General features: G+C 38.0%; 1 protein-coding gene across 2 annotated transcripts; it reads left to right on the top strand.

The window, feature by feature from the left end:
* Positions 1–1,377: 1,377 nt before the first annotated feature.
* Positions 1,378–20,919, top strand: DAW1 (dynein assembly factor with WD repeats 1). Of its 2 annotated transcripts, XM_085069576.1 has the most exons (14): positions 1,378–1,498; positions 3,147–3,219; positions 4,463–4,607; positions 7,785–7,843; positions 8,532–8,654; positions 10,245–10,344; positions 12,824–12,931; positions 13,636–13,742; positions 16,710–16,812; positions 17,188–17,302; positions 18,354–18,430; positions 19,488–19,650; positions 20,213–20,285; positions 20,409–20,919. In XM_085069576.1, exons 1-13 carry the CDS (start codon positions 1,459–1,461, stop codon positions 20,245–20,247), a joined length of 1,248 nt encoding a protein of 415 aa, XP_084925702.1. In that variant the 5' UTR covers positions 1,378–1,458; the 3' UTR covers positions 20,248–20,285; positions 20,409–20,919. The 2 variants fall into 2 exon arrangements, with proteins under 2 accessions (XP_084925702.1, XP_084925701.1); XM_085069575.1 differs by having other exon boundaries at positions 20,213–20,919.
* The last annotated feature ends 2,180 nt before the right edge of the window (positions 20,920–23,099 follow it).

Raw genomic sequence — 23,099 nt, 5'->3', positions numbered from 1 at the left:
AGCAGGTTGTTTGTTCATGTCATTTAAGTGAAAAGAACAGAAAAATATTTATATTCTGAAATTATAATCTGGGTAGATACATATTAGGCTAAAGAAATACAAAACGTTAAAAAACTGGAGACTACCAAGATTTGGGGCTGTTCAAAAAGTTATTTGGATATATTTGGATAGGGTTGGTCCAAGTAAGTAAATTCAGTTAGAAAGCTGTTTGGATTGTTTTCAGTAAAAGTATTTCTTATCTGCCTCAAGACTTTCCACACACAAATAAGACAAAAGACTTTAAACAAACAAATGGGAATGAAAAACGCAAGAGACCGCTTTGTCCCCCAGCCGTGTCCTGAAGTAAGTCTGGAACTGGCCATTGTATTTTATTTCCTGGCTTTCAAAAAACCAAAGGACTGTCTTCAAAGCGAAGCTGTAGGGGGCCATATGGGTGTTTTTGGAAAAGTCACGTATTGTTAAACACGTGGGACTGTCTTGTATTGATCCATTGTCAACAATCTGGGCTACGAAATTGGCCAAATGAAAATGTGTTTACTGCTTCCCCCTATTGATGCTCTACAGCCATTTCAGCATAAAGCCTGACTAAGATTTTCAGTGCTATTAATGCATTATATTTTAATGATCCCATGTTGGTTATCTCTTCACAATTATATTTTTTCTTCTCTGTTTGATGAAAAGAAAGGCGGTGAAACTGGTGCAGGGTGTGGAGCGGCAGCCTGAGGAGGAGCAGCTGAGGGAGCTGGGCCGTTCAGTCTGGAGGAAACTTATCACTTTCACAGCTCCCTGAAAGGAAGGTGTAGCGAGGCAGTCAGTCTCTTCTCCCGGGTAACAAGTGACAGGACTAGAGGAAATGGCCTCAAGTTGTGCCAGGGAAGGTTTAGATTGGATGTAAGAGTTGCTTGGGGAATTGGTGGAATCCCGTTCCTGCCAGTGTGGTACAGGCGTGCGGCCCCTGGGGACATGGCTTAGTGGTGAACAGGGTTAATGCTTGGTCTCCATTGTAAGGCTTCTTCCAGCCTTAATGATTCTCCAATTATAACTGCATTTTCATGCTTGTGTCCTGAGTACCTCTTAAAAAAATTAAGCTGATTAAGTTGGGGTTTTTTTTTTACACTTAATCTTTGCTTGCTTTCCTTAGAATTACTCGCTTTCCAAACTGCTTTTACACATTTGCTACGCCGCTTCGCATGGCTCGTTAGCACTCCGAATTTGATCTATTTTTTTAGCGCACTCCTTTCTAGACGCGGTTTTTTACTCTCTGTTCCTCAGTGCAGAAGCCGTGGCAGCTCGGTGCGGGTTGTGCAGTGCCAGCAGCGGTAATATAGACCCCACGGTGGCTCCCAGCGGCACCGCCACGGCGCACCCTGCGCCCTCAGCGCCGCGCCCGGGGCTGCGCGTGCGCGGCCATGGCGCCGTTGCCATGGCGGCGGCAGGACGCGCGGGGCAGTGGCGGCCATGGGGCTGAGGCGGCTGCTGCTGCGCTACTTCCCGCCGGGTGCGGAGCGGGGCGGGACGGCCGGGGGGCTGCCGGCGCTGCCGGCGGCTGTGCCGGGGCTGGGGCTGTGCGCGGGGAGGCTTTGGGCGTGGGGCGTGTGGCGGGGGCCCTGCGGGACCGTCCGGCATGGCGGGTCCCCTCAGCCCGGCAGGGCTGGGCACGGCCGGTGGGCCTTTGGGGTGCCTTTGGTGGGCACGACCGGCGGGCCTTTGGGGTGCCTTTTGTGGGCACGACCGGCGGGGCCTTTGGGATGCCTTTTGTGGGCACGACCGGCGGGGCCTTTGGGGTGCGGGTGTTTCGTGCCGGTGCTTGGGTTAGGCTGAGCTCCTCGCCTATCGCCGCTGTAATTAGTGACTTACTGCAAAGTCTAGGCAGTCTTGCTCGCATCACAGTGAGGAGTTTTAAAAGTCAACAGTGACTGTAGCTGATATCCCCCACCAAAAAAAAAAAAAAAAAAAGTACTTCTGTTTTTAAATGGCTGTTTAGCAAAAAAAGTTGCCACTCTCTACAGCTACCTGAAAGGAGATTGGAGCCAGGTTAGGGTCGGTCTATTCACCCAGGCAATTAGTGGGAGGATGAAAGGACACAGTTTTTAGCACTGCCAGGGGAGGTTTAGATTCGATATTAAGATGAAGTTCTCCACAGAAAGGCTGATCAGACAGTGGAATGAATGGGCTGCCCGGGGAGGTAGTGGAGTCACCGTCCCTGGAGGTGTTTGAGGAAGGACTGGACGTGGCACTCAGTGCCATGGTCTGGTTGACGAGGTGATGCCAGTGATGGGTTGGACTTGATCTCAGAGGTCTTTTCCAACCTAGCTGATACTGATTTTTATTTTTTGGCTTTGACTTTTGAATTTTCTCAGCAGATCTATGCTTTGAAAAGCTGTGCTGCCAGCCTCTGATGGTTTATCCTGTACCCAGGTGACTCAGTGAAATTTTGGAAGTGAAACAAGCTGGAGATGGCCAGCTCAGGAAGTGTATTGGAAAAACAGATAATCCTTTCAGATTAAACACCTTTCCTATGAACTTTGTAAAATGCAGAATGACAGAGAAGTTAATCTAAATTATCTTTTCCCACAGAAAATCAGGGAGCAGCTGATCCTTTTATCAGCTATTTCAAAACAGGAAGCCATGTGGTGGTTAAACATTCTAATACTCCAGCTCAGTGGAAGTTGTAGAGGTGCCAGAGCAAACACAGAAATGTAAAGTGTGTTGTGGTTTTTGATATATTACTGCACTCAAGCCTCTGCAAACAGTTGAATAAATATAGTGGGTTTTGTAAAATGTGTTTTCCAAGCTTCTTGGAACACTGAGTTACAGCACGTATCTTTAGAACTGCTTCTTTGAAATTAGTGCTGATGAAAAGATACAAAAAGTTGTTGGAAAAAAGACCTTGTTCATTTCCAGAATAGAAAATAGCTCAGGAAATACATTGTTTAATATATTTTTTGATATAAGCACATCAGAGTTGTTCATCACCATGCTTACTCTCAGTGAGAACAGCCAAACTCCTTCCATGAACTGGAAGTAGGTCTGAAGTTAGTGGAGCTATACAAGTGGCAGTGTTGCTGTCTACAGCGCATGTTATAAAATTCCAGAAGTCTCATTATGACCTGTTTATCACTTTTCTTTTTTCTTTTTTTTTGAAGGAATTATTTTGGAATATATAGAAGGTGGTGTGTCAAAGACCAGATCAATAGATCTACTTGATCTTAGACCTGAGTAAGTATGGTAATATTTCAGATAACAGCACTCTCTACCTTTATATAGCATGTTCATAGACAACTCTATTGACTATTTTGGGCACAATTGAGATTGGCTATTATGTAGAGCCTACATGCTCTACTCAGCCAGCTCTGGTAGGAAGAGCTTCAGAAAAATAATGAAGTGCCACCATTAAATAAAGTTGCCCAAATCTGTGGAGTTTATTAGGCAGAAAGGCATGAAATAATGTGATTGTCGTAATACCAGTGTTGATATGGAAGAGGCCTTGCATGTAAGCCAAAGTCAATAGACAATGTAGGCTAGATATGCAAGATGAAAAATCCCAATTTAAAAATTATTAAATTTTGTCTTTCTGGAACTGTCCAGTACAGTGCTGTGGGTAAAACCTAACAAGTCTCTTTGTGAAAGAAATAAGTTGTCTGGTGTTATTGAACAGGAGTATAAACACTGAGAGGATAGTAATTTATGGGATGTAGTGTTTCCCATTTAGAGGACTGATGCAGAAAATCCCCTTTAGACTTGAATAATTTCCATATTAACAGAAATGCTTGGCTTTCTTGCTAAACTGATTTTAAGAGTGTAGTGGTGCTTTGCCTCCCAGGTATTGGCAACCCTTAGTTTCTCACAGAAGGCCAGAAATCAGTAGTTCTCTGATGACACAGAAAGATGATCCAGTTCCACAGAGCAGCTGTGACCCACTCCCTGGGGGCTCCAGGGACATTGACAGACTGGACTCTGTTGTGGTGGTTACTGTCATAACTAAGAGTTGCAGAAACGGCATAGATTTCTGAAGCCACAGACAGAGACAAATTTAACACTTTGCATACATAATTTATCTTGTTAATTTATGGACAAGTGTTTGGAATGTATGAAACTCCTGTTTAATTCAGATATCTAAACTGACAGTTTGGGCCACACATCTCCCATGTCTGATCCTCTGGAACTCCTTTGAAAAGATAAATTTCTTGCCAAGCTACAGTTTTTAAAAGTTAAGTTTTACTGTACATCTTCAGTAAGTGAGGGGAAAAAAGTATAAAAACCAAGAACAATGTATCCATATTTCTTCAGGCCTTTTTAGAGAATGAGATAAATGGATTACATTTAATTGCTTGCTTCAGTTTCTCTGCAAGTAAATAATATTCTTCGGTTTATATTCCTAATTATTTCCAGAGGATTGAATCTGGTGGGTTTGAGTTTGGGCTATTTTTTGAGTTTGTTTTCATTCTTTTCTCATAATTAGCACAGATGTCACGGCCTTAGTAGAAGAAATTCAAAAAGGAGAACCTCTCATCACAGCTTCCTGCTTGGAACATGTCATAAACGTAATACACAGATTGCAGGAGAAGCTAGGGGAAAAACAGAATCACAAATTCACTCTTTTTAAGGTCAGAGGCATCGTTAAAATTATTTTGGGCATTTTGGGGGGTTTAAGTTGTGATATTGTGAGGTTTTTTTTACTGCTTTGTATTGTGTCTGAGGGCAATACTGGGACTTTATGACTGATTTCTTGGCTCTTTTCAATCCCTTTTGCACTTTTAGAGCGACTGAGTCAGGTCTGTCTGTTTCTGCCAGGAATTCCCCCAAAAAGGCTGAGAGGTGTAACTGTCCCTAGATATTGTTTACACAGGCTTATGTGCTAGGGTGTGTTTTGGATGGAGAGAAATCAATCTTTTATTTTGTCAGATAAGGATTTATGGGCCTGCAATACTCATGGTTACATTTAAACAAAACCTGTAAATAGAACAAAGTAAATTAACTGTTGGGAAAGAACCGAAATATTTTCATACCCTTGTCTTCCTGTTCCTAATTTTGTGAAAATTATGGGCTCTATGCTATTGTTTTATGAGGTTTTGTGCTACATGCAATTGTGATTACTAATCCTGGTTTTCATTACTTTCTGTCATTACTATTACCTTTGAATATTGATAAATTGATCTTCAGCTTACAGACAACATTCAAACAGGATTCTTAAGAATAATGATTCAGAGCTCCAAATCCAGTATTGAGTCTGTAAGAAGAGAATAGATTTAATTATATTGAATTGTGGAAATGAAACTTTTTTCTGGAGACTGTGTGTTGCAATTGGAAATAGTTAAATGTTGTATCTTTACTGTGTCAGCAGATGGCAATGTGAAGCTGTTAAAAAATTATGGTCAGTGCTATGGTGGTTATTGTTACCTTAAACTGAGAGAGAAAAGGAAGAAGTTTTGTGTTGGTTTGTTCAGCTAAAACACCTCTTACATGTTCCTAGATACAACTTCGGTTCTTTTGACCAGCAATACTCATTTGAGTGAACTCAGCAAAGGTATATGTATCTAACCTTGAAAACTGAGCTATGTAATAAGGCAGCTCAAATTAAAAAAAGTTATGCTCTCAACTGAGATAGTGCCTTGCTTTTCAAAAGCTTTTAAAATTGCTTGTTCCTCACAGATACTGACAAGTCTTCAAATGCTTGTTCAAACTTGAGTGTAAATAATGAATTTGTTCATTGTTGGGTATAGTGCTATATTTGAACTTCTGTATTTGGAAATAATAGAGGCAGGCAAATCCAATCAGTGCTGGCTTATTTCTTTCACCCAAGAGTGGTTAGAAGTGTGTGAAAAGAACTTGTTTGATGTTTCAGTTTCATTTAAGGCTTCTAAATGAAACATGAGTACCAGATGCTTCTGAGATACTAATAAAATACAAGAGATGGGTGGGAGTTAGATTTTTTTTCCTTTTCCCTCAGAAAAATGTTCCATGTGTGCATTGTTTGGAAATGCGTGTTTTTTTCCTGTTGCACTGGAGTATAATCTGAAACAAGTGTAAAAACTCATCTTTTTGTTATTCTCAGTAATTGTGGTGATGGTGGTGTGTTAGGCACCCTGCAGAGAAATGAGCTTTTATAGCAATTTCTCAGGTTTTAAACTATTACATAGCATGGAATGCTTTAGTGCTTTGGAGATTTTTGTCTTAGGTACAGCTTTAGCAGATTTTGCAGAACTGAGGTATATTTTTTCTAATATTGCCTTAGGGTTTGATTGTTATATCATTTACAGAAGCAATTCTTGCTGGATCAGAGTTCTGTGGATGAAGTAACTGCAGCACTGGGCATTGGAAAAACAGAATTAGTCTCATAATTTGAAATTAAACATAAACCCATCTTGTTTTCCTCCCTTTTTTCAAAATTTTAAAATACATTTGTTGTTCAGAGATGCCTGCATGGAGTACTAAAAATGTTATGGGTCAGATTTCCATAAATTTCCATAATTATTGATTCTCATAGGCAGATGGATATTGTGGCTGTCTTTAAAGGCAAAATATTTTTGTCATTTCCACATCTTGATTGCTCATTCTCACTGCTGTAGCTGAAAGCACAACTCGTGTTGCTTTCTCTAGAGATCAGAAATTGCTGTTTCTGTAACATAAAATATGTTTTCTGTTTCTGTCTCTCTATCAGTCCTTCTCTTGACAATTGTTATTTCCATTTTGATCTGTCCCTACTCTTCTGAGTAGAAGACCCATGAGCCTCTCTCATTTTCCTTTTGGAGACAGGCAGCTTGGAAAATTGGAGATAAGAACAAGAAGTTGAAGCTCTGGTAATATGTCAGTGATTGAATCTCATTGTTCATAAATAGTTTCTTCTTCATTCTTACCCTACAGAAAAGACCTAGTGAACCATTGGTGTATTTTTAAGATTACTTTACTTCTCTGTCAGCAATTGCTGTGATTTCCCAGTTTATGATTTTATTATGCTTTAGAGTTGAGGAGGGGGCAGCTTGTAATAGGTGAAAATTGTTCAAATGCAAACCATGCATGACAGCAGCCAGCTTGATTATACTTTTTTGGTCCTTTTTAAAGAATCATGGCATGCAGAATTTCACTGGCAGTATCTGAAACTATTTTAACTGATGTTTAATAAACCTTGGTATGTATTATCATGGCTATGGGATCATTCACATTAATCACATACTGTCCAATTAAAGGACCTTAGAAACAATGTTAGAAAAGAGTGACCTCCCTAACCTACAAAATACATGCAGATGTTAAATTTGAAATGTTCTTGTGGAATTTTGTCTTGCTAAGTATATTTGTCATGGTTTTGCACCTTGTCATGACCTCATAGGACAGAGCTGTAGCTTAAGTCTGTTCTTCCTGTTTGGTATAACAAAGTCACAAGCCAGCTGGAAGCATCCTATACCCTCAAAGTCTCAAAGACTCAGTTCAACTGAATTTTTTGGTTCATGGGATAAGGCTTAATATTAGTTGGGATTTCTGTCATCAGTGATCTCAGCAGGCGTGGTCTCCTCATTTGTTTTGCCCATTCAGCTCTGGTCTAGAGTTACTTTGCTGGTCTCAGAGAGGATGAAGAATATGCAAACATGGGGGAAAAACCAGTTCATTCAAGTATAAAATTGAAATCAATACTGTATCATGTCTTCCATGATAACCTGGTGATTAATGTGGGATTTCTCCTCCTGTAACAGGAGGAGGACAAAAAATCTGTTGAATATTTTGAGCAATTTTGTTTATTTTTTTAGAATCAAATATTTTTCCTCTCACTGCCCCCATTTCTATTTCAGGTGCTTCGAACACACATATTGCCACTGACTAATGTAGCATTTAACAAATCTGGTTCCCGGTAAGCTGCTTTCAAAGTTGAAGTACATAATCATTAATGGAAGTTTTGTATTTGTAAATTAAATGGTAAGGAAACTTCAGTGCTTTTATCTTGCTGCAAAAAGAATTCAGCTCTGCTGCTTATAAGCAGCTTCAGGCATAATTGGGGATTATAGTTCAGGCCTCTGTGGGAAAACCAATGGGAGATGCAAAAAAGTAGCAGGTGAGATTCAATTCATGTAATTTTTTTCTTCCATGGCCATAGTCTGTTGACAATTACCATATTACATAAAGAAGCACCTTTATGGCAGTAAACTAAATATTTCTAAAAGCTAAATGAGTCTTTGACATAAACTCATTTGGGGGTTTCATTGTAGTGAAAGTGTAGCTTGCATGTTAATTGATTTCAGGGTGGACATATGTCTTATCATTTTTTCCTTCATGTCTTGAAAGCAGCAGCATGCTTTCTGGTTGAAATACATTGAAGATTAGAAAAAAGGTGTTTCTATGAATAATATGTTAAAAAAACCAAAACAAGAAAAGGAACCTCTATGGTCATTAATCTATATTTTTGAAAGAAAGAGGAGATTTAGGGTCTGAGACATGCTAACTGAATGCTAACTGAAATCTGTGGGAATGAATCATTTGGCTATGCATTGGGCCCAGTGAGATATTTGCTGTATTCAGAAATGAATTTCTCTTTGCTTTAGCTTTATCACCGGAAGCTATGACAGAACCTGCAAACTGTGGGATACGGCATCGGGAGAAGAGCTGCATTCACTGGAGGGACACAAAAACGTTGTCTATGCAATAGCTTTCAATAATCCCTATGGGTAAATAAATATCCTCTGAGATTCTTCATAGTTGCTAATAATGTTATTTTGCAAATAGTCTGACATAGAATAGACTATTTCAAATTTAAAGAGTTCAGCTTCTGAATTTGTAGAGTTCAGCTATAGCTAATCACTGTGGGATGATGCTATCATTATTTGTACTAGAGATCCATTTAAACATGTTTTCTGGTATCATTTTTGAAAATAAAATTGAGAAATTCTAGCCGCAAATTTAATTAGGCATTCAGTCTTGAAAAAAATATAAATGAGTCAGTTGAATATATTGAAACACAGTTTATTTCAGTAATATCTACATGACCAGATTGTGTTCTGAATGTTAATCATTCTCTTCTGCCTCCATGTAGTTGTATGTGATGTGAGGTATAAGTACTTATGACAATCTGTGTTGCTTCAGTTAAGGAGAAGGAAGAAGGAGATTTCTCCATTTGCCATTACACATCCAATATTATTCAGGACATAATTTAGAAATGTCACAGCTTTTGAGTAATTTTTGTAAAATCCACAAGGTGCTGCTGTGTGAACGTCAGATATGAATTTTTGCACCTTTTGTTTTCTTAAGAAACTGTTTGCCCTAGGTTGGAATTGCCACTTGTTAGGTAAAGGGAATTGCATGTTAGCTACTGAAGTTTCATTGTCATTTGCTTCCTGAGGAAGCTGTCATATGTGAGAAAACAGTTTTGTTTTTCTGTAAGGTAAGATAAATTAATTTCTATTTTTTGTGTTGAATCACATTACTATCAGGTGTCCTATTTATCAGTTAAGCAATACACAGTCAACATCAGGAAAGAAATGTTAAATTATTTGTTCTTACACTATTTGAAACTTTATTTCTTTCTTCTATATGAAAAGGAAAACCTAGACCTTGCTATGTCAATGTCTTATATTCAGATATTATTCTTTACTTTAGAATAGAATTTAATGAAGTTCATTTATATACCTTGTTGAAACTAATGACAACCTGTGCAAAGATAGTGACTAGACTGTGACATAAAAGTGGAGAAGCAACATACAGCAAGACAAAACCTCATGAGAACCTTGAACTACTTTTACACTAAAAATTTGATAAAAGAATACCTTTTTTTCTGCTAATCTTTAGGTTTCTATACAGTGTCCCTTGGTGCATTTTCTGGGTACTTCACTTTAGCCTTGCTCTAACTGCAGATGATCACAACACTTCCACTGTCTTCAGCGGGAGTAGAGTTCAACTTGTGAAATTTGGGTGAACTGCATTTATAATTGTTGATAAACAGATGTTATCTGATGAAATGATATAACATTTTGATAGTTCTGGAAGTGGAGCACAACAGCATCCCTAAAGTAGGTTAGTCATCAGTTATGAACACTTCTGTGCTAATAAATAGGCACAGTAGCTCTCTTAGCAACTCCTTGTGTTGGCTTTTTGCTGTCATGTAACTTGTGTTTGTGAAATTCTGCTGCAGGATCTCATAGTGTGGCAGCAAGAGCCAAAGCATGTCAGCTTCCATGGCTGGGTATTTCTCTGGAGTCTGCTGTCTCTAGAGTCAGAGGTTTTTTCTAAATAAAAATGATAGGACTTTTTCCCCCATTTAGTGACAAGATTGCCACTGGATCTTTTGATAAAACCTGCAAACTGTGGAGTACAGAAACAGGAAAATGTTATCACACTTTCAGAGGACATAGTGCTGAAATTGTGAGTAGTGATGGATGCTTCTTATTCCTTTATGTTTCCTCACACAATTGCGGATGACTGAGAGTTCCAACTCCCTGTGAGCTCCCACTGGCAAACACAGTTATTGTGGTACATCTATTCATACATCCAGATATTGTTAACATTTCTGCACTGCAAGGGAAGATAGTCTGACAGTTTTTGAGATAGAATAAACCATCATACAAAGTTTGAAATTATATTTTTATTTTTACATTGTTCTGATTTTCCTTGTTTGCTAAATGTTAAAACATTGAAAAATACCATAGCAGATGGAATTTTCAGTTAGTGTACATACTTATTGCTTGATTACATATCACATGTATTTCTGGCTATCTTGCATTGTCTCTCATATTTGCAGAACTAAATATGCAAGAACATCATTGCTTGTATTGTTTTTCACACAGAGATCTGTAGTTCATGTACAGAACCAATTGGAGCTGTAGAAAAATGAATTTCTGAACTTTAAAGTGTGTTAACTGGGAATATGTGGGATGCTGAAATGTCAAAGATGCATGAAATTAAAACAGTTTAAGCTTAAAAATGCTTGGTTTCCTCTCCAATGCACTAGGACCTCTATCAGCAGCAGCAAATACCTTGATGCTTAGCATTTTGATTTAAAAGATTAGGGCAAAGACACCAAAACTCTGAATTTCAATGCTGAGTGGGCTTTTTGGAAATTTTTAAATAGCTATAGAATTACTATTCAATAAAATATTGCTGGAAATTTTTTCTGGGAAAAAAAAAAAAGAATTTAATTGCAGATCAAGAGACCTTAACCAGAGCAAGAAAATGATGGTTTACCATATTGGAAAATGGGATTTGTTTCAGTGGTGTTTTGATTGTCTGGATACTCTGAAAGAATTACCCCTTACAAAAGAGAATGTGTTTGCTTTTTAAGAAAGGCTGCAGTGATTTTTGCTTCCACAAATCAATCAGGTAAATGTTTCATGGCCTCTCCATTTTTTCTGACTTCTGTAGGGGTTAGATTAGACCCAGAGTGTTATGAGTTGGGCTAGCAAGTAATTAGTAAAAGATAATTGCCAGCAGAAAATGAGGTGTTTCTCTGAATCAGACCTGTTTCTGAAAGGCCATTATTGCATCTGATACATTGCTGGCAAGGGCATGCCCATAGTTATTCAGTAGGAAAGAAATGAGCTACTGTTTTCCTTTTTTCATGGCACCTCCTATTCTTTATTTGCACAGCAATCATGCTGAACAATTACAGAGAATTGGAGGATGACTGCCTAATTTTTTAATGTGAAAAATGAATTAAAGTAGTTGAGCTTTGTTCTTGCTTTGTCATAAATATGATGTTGTGGTGATGCCCTCGGCAAATGACATAGATAATGACATGTGATAGGAAAAGAGTGCACAGAGTGGATTTGTGGATACACAAAACTCTTTGGATGATCTTTGCCCCAGTCTCATCAAGTAAGAGAGGAATCCTTCCAAATTATAGTGCTAGGGAGCAATGTCAGTTAGACTGAACAGTAGTTGGAGAATTTCAAAGAGAATTTTGAAATAAAGAAAATGAAATAACTTGAAGATAAAATAAGCAAGGCAAGGTATAACAGGATGGGAGAGATACAGGTCTGTAACCACCAGTTGTCAAAACTTACCCTGGTGCTTCCAGCAGTCACCCTGATCATCACAACCTCTGCCTAATTCAGAGCATAGCCTTTTTTGGAGACACCATTAGGAGTCTGAACCCAGCTAGTGGATTGTCAGTAGGAGGTTCAACAAGAAGGCCCCATTACCTCCATGTAAGATGTACATATATGAATTTGGATGCCTCCTTCCTGGCATGTGGATCAGGAGATTGTAGGAAGTGGCATGAATTCAGCTGAAGCTGAGGCACTCATGTCCCTTAGGGCAGGTGTGTGAAGGCAGGGGAGCACATTCTCCTAGGAAAGGATGTGCTTGCAACCCACACATCCTGTGTGAGAGGCTAAGTGTGTGATTAAAAACTCTTTGGAGTTAGAGGAGGAGGTTTAGAAACTTGCAACTGTTTATTAAAATGGCATAAGCTTATCTATTGCATTACAGATACTGAAGACAGTTCTCTGCCAGTTAACTAGCAACTGTTAATAAATGAACAAACTACTTCACTCTTCTTTTTTATTAAAACTTGGTGAACTAAATAGTTTCTCCTTGTGACACAAAATGAAGAACACTCAGAAAGCAATGCAGGAAAACTTGCTGTAAGTCTAATGTATTGCCATTGCAAAGCAACCAGGGAGTCCACTTGATTTGAGTACTTCTGCAGGGTTGTGTGATAGGGATTTGTTGCTGTTCTAGTGAGCTGTTTGGATGAACTCTGCAAGTTTTCTGTATGCCATAAAACATTGTCAGACTTTTGTCTTATTTAAAAATATTAATCCTGACCCTTGTTTTATTTTTTTAGAAAAAATAAATAAATGGACTTCTTTAAACTTTTTCTGTCCAATATTTCTTGCTACAGGTATGTTTGGCATTTAATCTTCAGAGCACATTGGTGGCAACTGGAAGCATGGATACCACTGCCAAATTATGGGACATAGAGAAAGGAGAAGAAGTAGCCACCTTAAGTGTATGTTTGCATTCCTTATGTTTTTAAAGATGTTCCTTGCTGTCTTAGTTTTCCAGCTGAGATAAATAACAGAAAAACCATTACAGCAGTTTCAAACCTTGCAGAGTTTCTTTAACCAGGTGGTCTCATAGTGACTGCAGTTAGAAAACAGAATAAGAAAACTTGAAGAGAATGAAAAAGCTCTGGTATTTTATAAATCCTACTTATCAAAACATAGATTTTCTTATTTCAGTGACATTACTGCTATAGATTAGAATGCTTTCCATCACTTGTTAAAACCGAAACCTGCTGCTCTGTTATCAGTTGTGACCTCCTCTGTATGGATCTTCCTGTAAAAATGTGCAGAGGACAGCTGTCCAGTTACCTAGATTGTCATCTCTGCTCTGCATGTCTTGCTAGGGTTCCCCAGGGTCAGATTGATCTCTGCTGTTTCAATGCATTTCTCTCACATAAATCCTAAGTAATATGTAGTGAATAAGCTTCCTGCTTAAGTGGTGTGCCTGCGTATTTGCAGTTGTTGGGATATTGACTATTCCAGTTGGTTGGATTTTTCTGTCAAAGTTGTCATATACTGGACAAGACAGTAAATAAAATAGCGATGAGTTACGGAAGGATTTTGCTGCTGAAAAAGATTACATAATAAACTATATTAATGGAAAATTCGTAATTTGTATTCTCATTCTCCTTTTTAAAAATTCTCTCAGGGGCACTCAGCAGAAATTATTGCAGTGTCTTTCAATACCACTGGAGACAGGATCATCACTGGCTCCTTTGACCATACAGTAGCAATATGGGATGTTGGCACTGGCAGGTACTGAAGCACTAATAAATATAATTCTACTTTGCATGATTTCAGGAAAAATTAAATAGAAAATGTTGAGCTACACATTAGAAAGCTTGTATTTCATGCAGAGTATATGTTCCTTCATCTTGTAATTTGTTGCTCCTGCTCTATTTGTTCTTCTGAAAAGGAACGCTGCTAGTGAAATGCTTTTGTGTTTGTTCTTTGTTTTAAATATCTATATTCTGAGGGCTGAAGAGGCAGAAAGAATGGACAGATCCTGTGCTTGTTCCTGGTGAATTCTCCAAACAGGAAAATATCAGCATGGAAACTCATGACTTGCAAGGTGTCTAGGATTTCTAGACTGTTTAAGTAGAAAGAAAGTATATTTTGTTATAGAAAACTAGTCTGGTTATGTTGTCTTTAAAAACTACAAAGGGTGTCTTTTTCCTTCTCACAATCCTTTGTCGGTATAAATTTAAAATGTGTTCTCCTTTGACTGTAGAGAGCAAAATCTCTTGATTAAGATGCCAACAAATAATAATGTGATAGCTAAATATGAACTTTTATAGTACTGACAAATCCACTTGATTTTTCAATGGAAAACTCAGTGTAAGTAGAATATTAAAAAGATCACCCTGATTACTGGCAAAGTAATTTATGAAGATAATGATTCTCTTTTGTTTACAGGAGTCATATCTTCCTTTTGTGAAAGCAGGGGGAATATCTCTGAAATTCATATATAAAAGGAAAGTGTGTGTATAGTGGTATCTTGGGGTAATAGACAATATGTATCAAAATGAGACTAATTGTGTGATTTTTAAGAAATGTGCACACAGTACATCATTTAAGGCTTGATCCTGTAAGTGTTGAGCTTTTTCATTCAGCAAATTGACCTTTGAATTCAGCTTCCTTCAGCCTGGTGTTCTTGCAAGTATTTTTGTTTGAAAACAACTTTTTCGAGCTTATTGTCTGAGCCTACAGTGAAATAAAATCTGGGGCTTTTCATGTTGCATTCTTTTTTCTAAGAAATCAATATGGATTTCACATCAGGTCCGATACCAGGAGGTGGAATATGGTTCATGTAGATTTACAAAAATCTTCTAGTTGAGGTTTTGTGTGCTTGTTTTTCACCATATGAAATACATGAGAAACACAGCTTTCCATATTTGACTTTCTTCTCATTTTGCTGGCTGACCCTGGTGAGCATATGTATTCCTGAGTTTTATTCTGGGTAGGTAGCCTGAACTTCCCTGAGGGAAGCTGATGTAGGGACAAGAAATCTGAGCAAGGTTCAAGATTTTCTTCATAAAGTAACACAACTAAGAAGAAGAAAAAGGATGAAGGGGGAAACATGCTTTTTTAATACTGGTCTGTATTTCCATGGCAGATACAGTCAGTTGTAGTTCAGTTGAAGGTGTCTGCAGAGCTTCATTTGGCAAATCAACAGCCTCTACCTGTACCTGTTCCTCAACCTGTACCTGTGCCTGGGTCAGGAGTGCTGGACACGAGGGTGCTGAGAGAGAAGCAGTTTCTCATTTGCAATTATGGTCAAATACTACAGCATCCATGCACCAAATCTCACTTGGAAACTGAAGGCTAAGGAAATACCGTCATGATTAAAGCTGATTGTTTTTAATAAATAACTTAAATGGAAATTTTTCATGGCACTTCATAAGCTTCTCTTCTGTGTTCTTTCGAACTGTGTATCTGACAATGGTTTATGTGAGATGTTCTCCACATTGCTATTTATTCTGTTTATTGATCAGATTTTTATGTCAAAGCTTGAAGCCCACACTGCCTTTTTGAAAATTGGAAGTTAAGGCTTTCAGCTTTTAAATTAAAACGTCTTTTCTACATATTGCTACATATTTTGGGCATTAGGTATTACAGTAACAGTGGTCTTGATGGCCAAATAACATGTTTATAAAATTAAGTTTTCCTCTGTTATCTGCTTGTTGATTTTTGGCTTTGCTGTAAAAAAATCTACACAATTACAGCAGTGTAGACCTCACAGTGTTAGAAAGCAAAAGGACTAATTCTGTAAAATGCTATGAATGTAATCAAATTTGTGTTATCATAGGCAAATAGAATATTCCGTGCTCAGGAAATTTTCTTTTCTTTTTATTTGGCACATATAATAATTTAGCTACTGTTACATATCTTATGCAATGAAAAAAAATTGCAGTCACTTAAACTCATTTAGTTGTTTTTCTAGTAATCAGTTTATCTGTTATTTACAGTGTGCTTCTATTAATGATGCAATGATATTAGCATTGTGATAATAACCCAGTTTACTAATCCTTTAATACATGTATATCTCAATTAATCTTTTTTAGGCTTTGCTGCCTTATAGGCCATTAATTCTTAGGAAGCAGTATTGACTAATTGTAACCTCTCTATTCTGATAAAGCTGAAGAATTTAATGGGACTTGTATTGCCAGTCTTGTGCAGCAAGAAGTTCAGGATTAATGAGGATTAGAAGTCATATTTCAGTTGAGCTGTCATTTGCCTGTTATTTGGGAACATGCTCGCATTAAGTACCTGATTAACTTCCATTTGATCTTCAGTGGATTTTATAAAAGGTTTAGATTATATGGAGTTTTAAAGATGTACTGTTTACAGTTCATTGAAGTAGGGTAATGGGAGAGTAATGTAGAAAAACTTGCTGTATATGCTTAGCATGTAGATGAATACAAAGAATATGTCTCTAGTACTGAAAATCATCACATTTCACTGGAAATATATTCACTAAAATATTTTTTAAAGAGAAGGGTGGAATTTTCCATTTTATTCCTTACTGCCTCTTTTTGCCAAAGATAGAAAGTGGAATTGATGTAGTACTAGGATTCTAAATGAGCTGCACCACTCCATTTAATTGCTTTAATGGTGAAGGCTTGACACCTTAACTAAACCATTTTCTACACTACAATTTATATGTGTATATAAAAATTCACACTATAAATGTAAATTATTATTTTTATTTTCTTTTGGTAGGATGTTACATACTTTAATTGGCCACCGAGGAGAGATTAGCAGTGCCCAGTTCAACTGGGACTGTTCTCTCATTGTCACTGGATCGATGGACAAAACATGCATGGTAAGCACAGTGAGTAGGTAGGGAATGCAGCTACTTGACATATTAAATGTACCTTTTTTAATTTAGGAGCATTATTTTAAACTAGTACATGTAATGGATTAGAGAATTTACAACTAAATGTAAAACCTGTAGTATTACTCATTTCAGTGAAGTCTAATTAAGTCTTGTTTAATCAATACACTGAACTAAAAATGTATAGGATTTAATTAAACTAACTAAAGAGTGACTCATTAGTGATTTATATCCAGGTTTCATGTTATTACGTGTCAGATATCAATCAGAAAAGGCCTCTACATGTTGCTTTATCAATCAACCGGATACCTACAAAGTAAATGAATCAAAAGAAGCCATCAAATGCCCCTTTTCTCTCTGCAGCTGTGGAATGCTGTGAGTGGCACTCACATAGCAACGCTGGCAGGGCACAGGAAGGAGGTGTTGGATGTGTGCTTTGATTACGCCGGGCGGCGCATCGCGACTGCCTCTGCTGACGGTGAGGGAAGGGCTGGGAGAACTGACACTGTGCCATAAACACCTTTGTGCTTTCCCTTTGGCTCTGCTTTGGATGTGGCTCGATGAAGAGGAGTACTTGATTCAAAGCTATAGATCAAGCAATGTTTGTTGCATTACAGAAATTTGGCATTAAACTTTAGAAGTTTTCTCCAGTGAAAAAGTTCTTATTTTCGTACTTTAATCAACATGTCTTTTCCCTTTAACTTCAAACTTAGAAGGAAATAATTCAGTTGTGGCTGGAAATACATTTTAAATGTGTAGGTAAATAGCTTTTGAGATGTTTGATTTGATGGCTCAGATTTAGGCTTAAATGAAAAACGAGTTGGAATTTTACTGGTGGATTTGCTAGCAGGCTTTCCTAATGCACAGCAAGAGAATACACAATAAAGAGGTAGTGAAAGAAGCAATTTTGTTTTGTTATTGGTAGGCAGAATTTTGCATGTTTATTATTTTTTAGGAATCACAATAAATAGTTTTTTTATAGTCACCTGCTCAGTTATTCATATTATACTGTATAATGACAATACCATATTAGTTTTAGATACACAATTCCAGAAATAGGACACTAGACTGGATGGGGAGGACTATTTGTATCTATTTTCCTGTACTTACTATCTTAAGACAAAAGACATTGTAAAAAGTATCCTGACATTGAATCAATACCTTATTAAATATAATGAATAGATTATTAAAATTAGTATCTGAAATATGATGAAACCTTTCTGAATATAATGCACATGCATTCTGAAATTACAGGCTTCAGTAGTGTGGGTTCTATGTGGACCTTTGTATTTACATTCTAGAAATTTTCCAGAATAAACCATTTCTGATCAGGAAAGGAAGTCAGTCTTTTCTAAGCAGATTACAGATTCTTGTTAACATACTTTACCCTTGGAGGAAACTCTGTGAAGATTGCCTTCCATTTCTCTCAGAATTAAACCTGAGGATGACTTCCCTCTGACTTTATTGAAATGTTCTTACTGAAATGCATGCTTAAGCATAACAATCACATATGGCTCCTACTGCAACAGGGTCAGCAAGAGTCTATAATGCAGAAACAAAACAGTGCATTGCAAAGCTAGAAGGGCATGAAGATGAAATTTCAAAGGTAAGTTATGTGTGGTTTGCACCTTTTTTTATTTGACTGTGACGTTCAATCCACCAGTTATTCCATGACACAGGAACATGGTTAAAGAATGTGGTGTTATAATAACTAGTATTTAGGATTGATAGGCCTGTCTAAGAAGTTATCTTTACTAAAAGAATATTCCTTTTGGTTAAAAGCTATCAGACAATGACTGTTACTTAAATGCTTTCATTGTATTGATTTGTCTGTTCAGACAAGAATATTAAGTTCAGAAGGATTGGTCTTTCCTCAGTTCCTAAAGTCACTGCAATATTTCACACTCAGTGTAGACCCACTGAGGACAGTCTGAACCCCTGCAGCCATGAGGGTGGGTTAGAGACAGCTTCCATCAGGGCCTTAGTGCCAGCATGGTTTCTGTGCTGGAAGAGAGAATCTGTTCCTCTGGGAGCGTGTGGAAAAGGCCATGTATTTCTGCAGGTATTCTGTGGAGATGTGACCAGTTGGGAAGGTTATTACCTGGAAATGGGATTTCTAGAGAGCAGACATTTTGCCCTCAGTGATTAAGCAATTTTGCATTCTATAATGAACTGATATTGTCTGGTTAGTGCTGGAAAAATGTACCTGATTATCTGGAAATCCATGCAGTTTTGGCAGTGAATGTTTAACAAATATGAAGAATTACTATAAAATTAATTGCTTCCAGTGCAAATTGTGGTGCTACAGAGATGTACGTTATTTAAACTCTATAAAATACGTATAAATTTTACACTGGAGTAATGATAACATTTAAATAAAGTTGCTGCATTTGCTGCCAATTGTGATTTAGAGGTTCAATATTTGGAAGTTATGATCCTGTGCTAAGGTCATGGTATGTAGACCTTTGTAAATACACGAAGTTTTCTGCCACAGAAGTTAGTCTGCCAGCATGAATCTAGTGGAATACTGTCCTTGACTTTAGCTGAAAAACTGAATGCAAGAGTTTCTGCTTTCTAATTTAATCTTTCAGTCTCTCAATATGCATATTTCTCTAGGCATAGTGACTTGCTAAGTAACATAACTCATTTCTGTATTTTTAAAGGTGTGTTTCAACCCTAAAGGCGATTGCATACTAACAGCCAGTTCTGATAAAACAGCTCGACTCTGGGATGCTGCTACTGGACACTGCCTTCAGATATTAGAGGGTCATGCTGATGAGATCTTCTCCTGTGCTTTCAACTACAAAGGTGATACAATCATTACAGGTAACTAATACATCCCATTTTTCTTTTCCCTTTTTTTTTTTTGAGAGACATCAAGAATCTTGTTATGCTAAAAAAAAAAAAGTCTGAAAACTTTCCTAGGGCCATATGCCAAATACAGGTACCGGCAGTGACTTACAATATAGTCAAGAAAATCAAGAAATTCACTTTAGAACTGAGGTTTCGAGAGAATGTGGGCATACTGTCCCATCTCTCCAGAGGGCACATGCCAGCACCAGAGCAGTGACCAAGCCACTTTCTCACAGTTCATTGCCATGAGGGAGGTGTGCATGAGCAAAAGGCAAAGGTTTTTAAATGGGAGCATACCTTTTGTGTATCTGGTACTGAACTGTGATCAGGTTTCCTTCATTTCAGACAAAAACTCAAGGGATGCAGGATGATCTCAGCTAAAAATACTGCCCTAGATGCTGCTGCCTGTTGCTAGTTGTGGACAGAAAAATGTTTATCTGTCTCCTGGGCACATTGTTGATGTAGGTTTTAACAAAAATGGATAGACTGTCTGATACAGCTAAATGCTTCCTTCACAATATCTGTTTATTACTAGGGAGCAAGGATAACTCCTGTAGAATTTGGCAATGACTGAAGAAAAGGAAGGATCCAGTTTGGTATATGCCTGCCTGCTTTGTGAGTTTCAGTCAATAAACTGAGCCTTTCAGATCTGTTTTCCTCTCTTTGTTCACTTTCTGCTGAAGTAGAACAATTATCTAGATTTGATAGGTTTGACTTTTATGTGGAATCACAGAACTGCAGAAGCTGGAAGGGACCACTGGAGATCTCCTAGCACCACACCCTGCCCTGTTCAGCACACTGTCATCCAAGCAGGCTGCCCAGGACTGATATGGTTTTGACTCTCTCCAAGGATGGAGACTCCACAGTTTCTCTACACAACCTGCTTAGTATTTGGTCACTTGCATGGTAGAGAAAAAAAAAAGTAGTCTTTTTTTTTCTCTCTTATGTTTAAATGCAGTAGTTTCTTGTATTTCAATTTGTGCATGTTGCTTCTTCACTGAGTACCACTGAGAAGAGTGTGGTCTGTTATCTCAGTCACCTGAGAGAAATAACGTTTAGTGAGAATGAATGCGTTGGATGGATCCATTTATTAATGTGTTTTTAACTTGTAACCTTTTTCATGAAAAAATATAGAGCATTATAGTAATCTCAGTTATGAAAGGAGTGTCAGTATGGACTTGCTTCAAGAACTATTGTATTAATTTTTTTGTGTGTGTGTAATAAAATACTGAATTAAAATGACAGTTTTGCTATTTGTAATACAATGTCCCCTTCCTATTTCTGGAGAAAACCAGCAGCCATTTATGAGCTGCATTGCTATTAACTATTACATGCATGCTGTAGTTTAAAGTCCCCTCTCATACTTGCCCACACCTTTCCATTCAATCTGTTCCTGTCTGCTCAGTCCTCATTCTCCTATTTTGAGCTGAGGTTAAAAATAAAATTAGTATCAGCACTGATTTCAACTTGGAATCCTGGCCCAAAGATTAAGTCCAGCATGGAGAAATTCTGCTTACCAAAGATTGGAAGCCAAGGATCATGACATAAACTGAGAAGTGATGAGAAACTCCTGCAAGTTATTTACCAGCATACAATGAGTTTTAGCCCAGCTTACCTCTCCCAGCAAGTGCCAATAGGTTTCACTTGTGCAGAGCTCACTCCACTTCCTCACAGAGCACCTGGAAGTGCAGTTGCTCTTTGCAGACCAAGGGAAGGAGCAGAACTGAGTGGTCTCTTCCAGCCAGCTTGGAAGAAGGTCAAAGAGGGAGAAAGGAAGGGTACAGCAGAGAATGAACTTGGAGGTATTTTGTTTATATTCTTTTATCTCTGGGTGGTTGTGGACTTGACTTTTAAATGTTAAATTTAGTAGGAAGTTACTAATGCTGATGTGTTGTGACTACCTCGGAGTGCTTGCCAGCATCCTTGTGTGTAAATGAAGAAACAAAAGTGCCTCTCAGCACTTGGCAGATTTCCTGGTTATTTCAAGTAGTGTTGTGGGAGAAGTAAGCAGAGAGTTGCAAATCAATTGAAATGAAACTTTCACCAGTAGGCAAAGTGGCTGACACAAATGTTACTGTAATGCTTGTGGTGCTTTCTGGGTTTTTGTGCAAAACATTCAGATGTGAAAAATGTATCTCAGTAAGTTGTAATGGAAAGGGGCAGGAAGGGCAATGCTCTTCTGTATTGGTTTGGAATTGCCCAGTGTCCCTAGACTGAGGTGCACCTGTGATCTCGGGGGTTTCCAGCTGACAAAAATGGAGGAAAATTACTATAATGAGATGTATATAATTACTGCTACATAGTTAAAAACTGAAATTTGACTTGCTATGTAACTCTCACAAAGAAAAAAATATTCTTTGGACTGTGATTAGGAACTAGGTTCCTCCCTGCCCCCCCCTCCCCTTAATCTTTTAAGTTGGTTTTCTTCCTGTTGCTTTTTCCTCTATGGATTTTTTTTCTTATACTATGCTGGTGAATCAAACATCTGTAGTAGCTTTTGGCTTTGAGCTCTTGTCCTATTTTTGCAAGAAATTGTGAGTTGAGGTTTCATACAGTAAGCATTGGACTAGGAGGCCATCTGGGTTCTATTTCTGATTCTTCCTAGATTCCTGAGTGTGTAGAACTACTTTTCAGGCTGAGCTATCCAAGTGTCCTTCTCAAATGTGAAATGTTTCCACATCTGGTGTGATTCACAGCACTGCTGGAAAGGGTGCTGGCTTGGCACCTTGTAAGAGCTTCAGTAGTACTCTAGATACTCTCTTTGATACAATGCTTTGATGTTAGGTTCTTTGCACCTTGATTTACCCACATGTAGATTTAATAAATTATAGAGATATACATTAGGAATGCATTACATAAATGTATCTTCCTGGAACCATTCTATGTGTCTGGCAGCAGCTTTATCCCTTTCTCTGATTCCACTTTAGTCCCTTAGCTAAAATGGTGAATGTGTATATTCTTACTCTATTACTGGGTACTTTTTTAATCTACATACCTTGTACTCTCCAAGTGCTATTTTAATCACTGTGTGGTTGGAGTGAGCTGTGGCTTTCAACATTACCCTGAAATGCTGACAAACTTGGCTCCCTGTGAGCTTATTGAAAAGATTACCTCGGGAAACCCCTGATGAGCTTTAGTAGGGCTTGGAGAAATCATATTTGCTGTATTCCTTCTGTCCTTTAGACCTTTGAAGTCCTTTCAGGATAAACCTCTGTGAATATACAATTTTGTTTTTCTGGGAAAGTTTGTATTGTAACTGCTCTGGAACAGAACATACACTTCACAAGGATGGGGATTTCCATGTAAGCACACAATGTGTACTTGGACTCGTGACGTGTGAGATTCAAATTCTTTCTGAATAGGTGATGACAGTAATACTCATGCCCACTCATGTTTTAACAGTGGCGTTTTGTGTGAGTTTC

The sequence above is a fragment of the Lichenostomus cassidix genome, chromosome 9 (genome assembly GCF_008360975.1).
Source record: "Lichenostomus cassidix isolate B80296 chromosome 9, HeHo_3.0, whole genome shotgun sequence".
In the NCBI taxonomy this organism is placed as follows: domain Eukaryota; kingdom Metazoa; phylum Chordata; class Aves; order Passeriformes; family Meliphagidae; genus Lichenostomus; species Lichenostomus cassidix.
The sequence above is the reverse complement of the archived record's forward strand: the minus strand, read 5'-3'. Positions and strand labels throughout refer to the sequence as shown.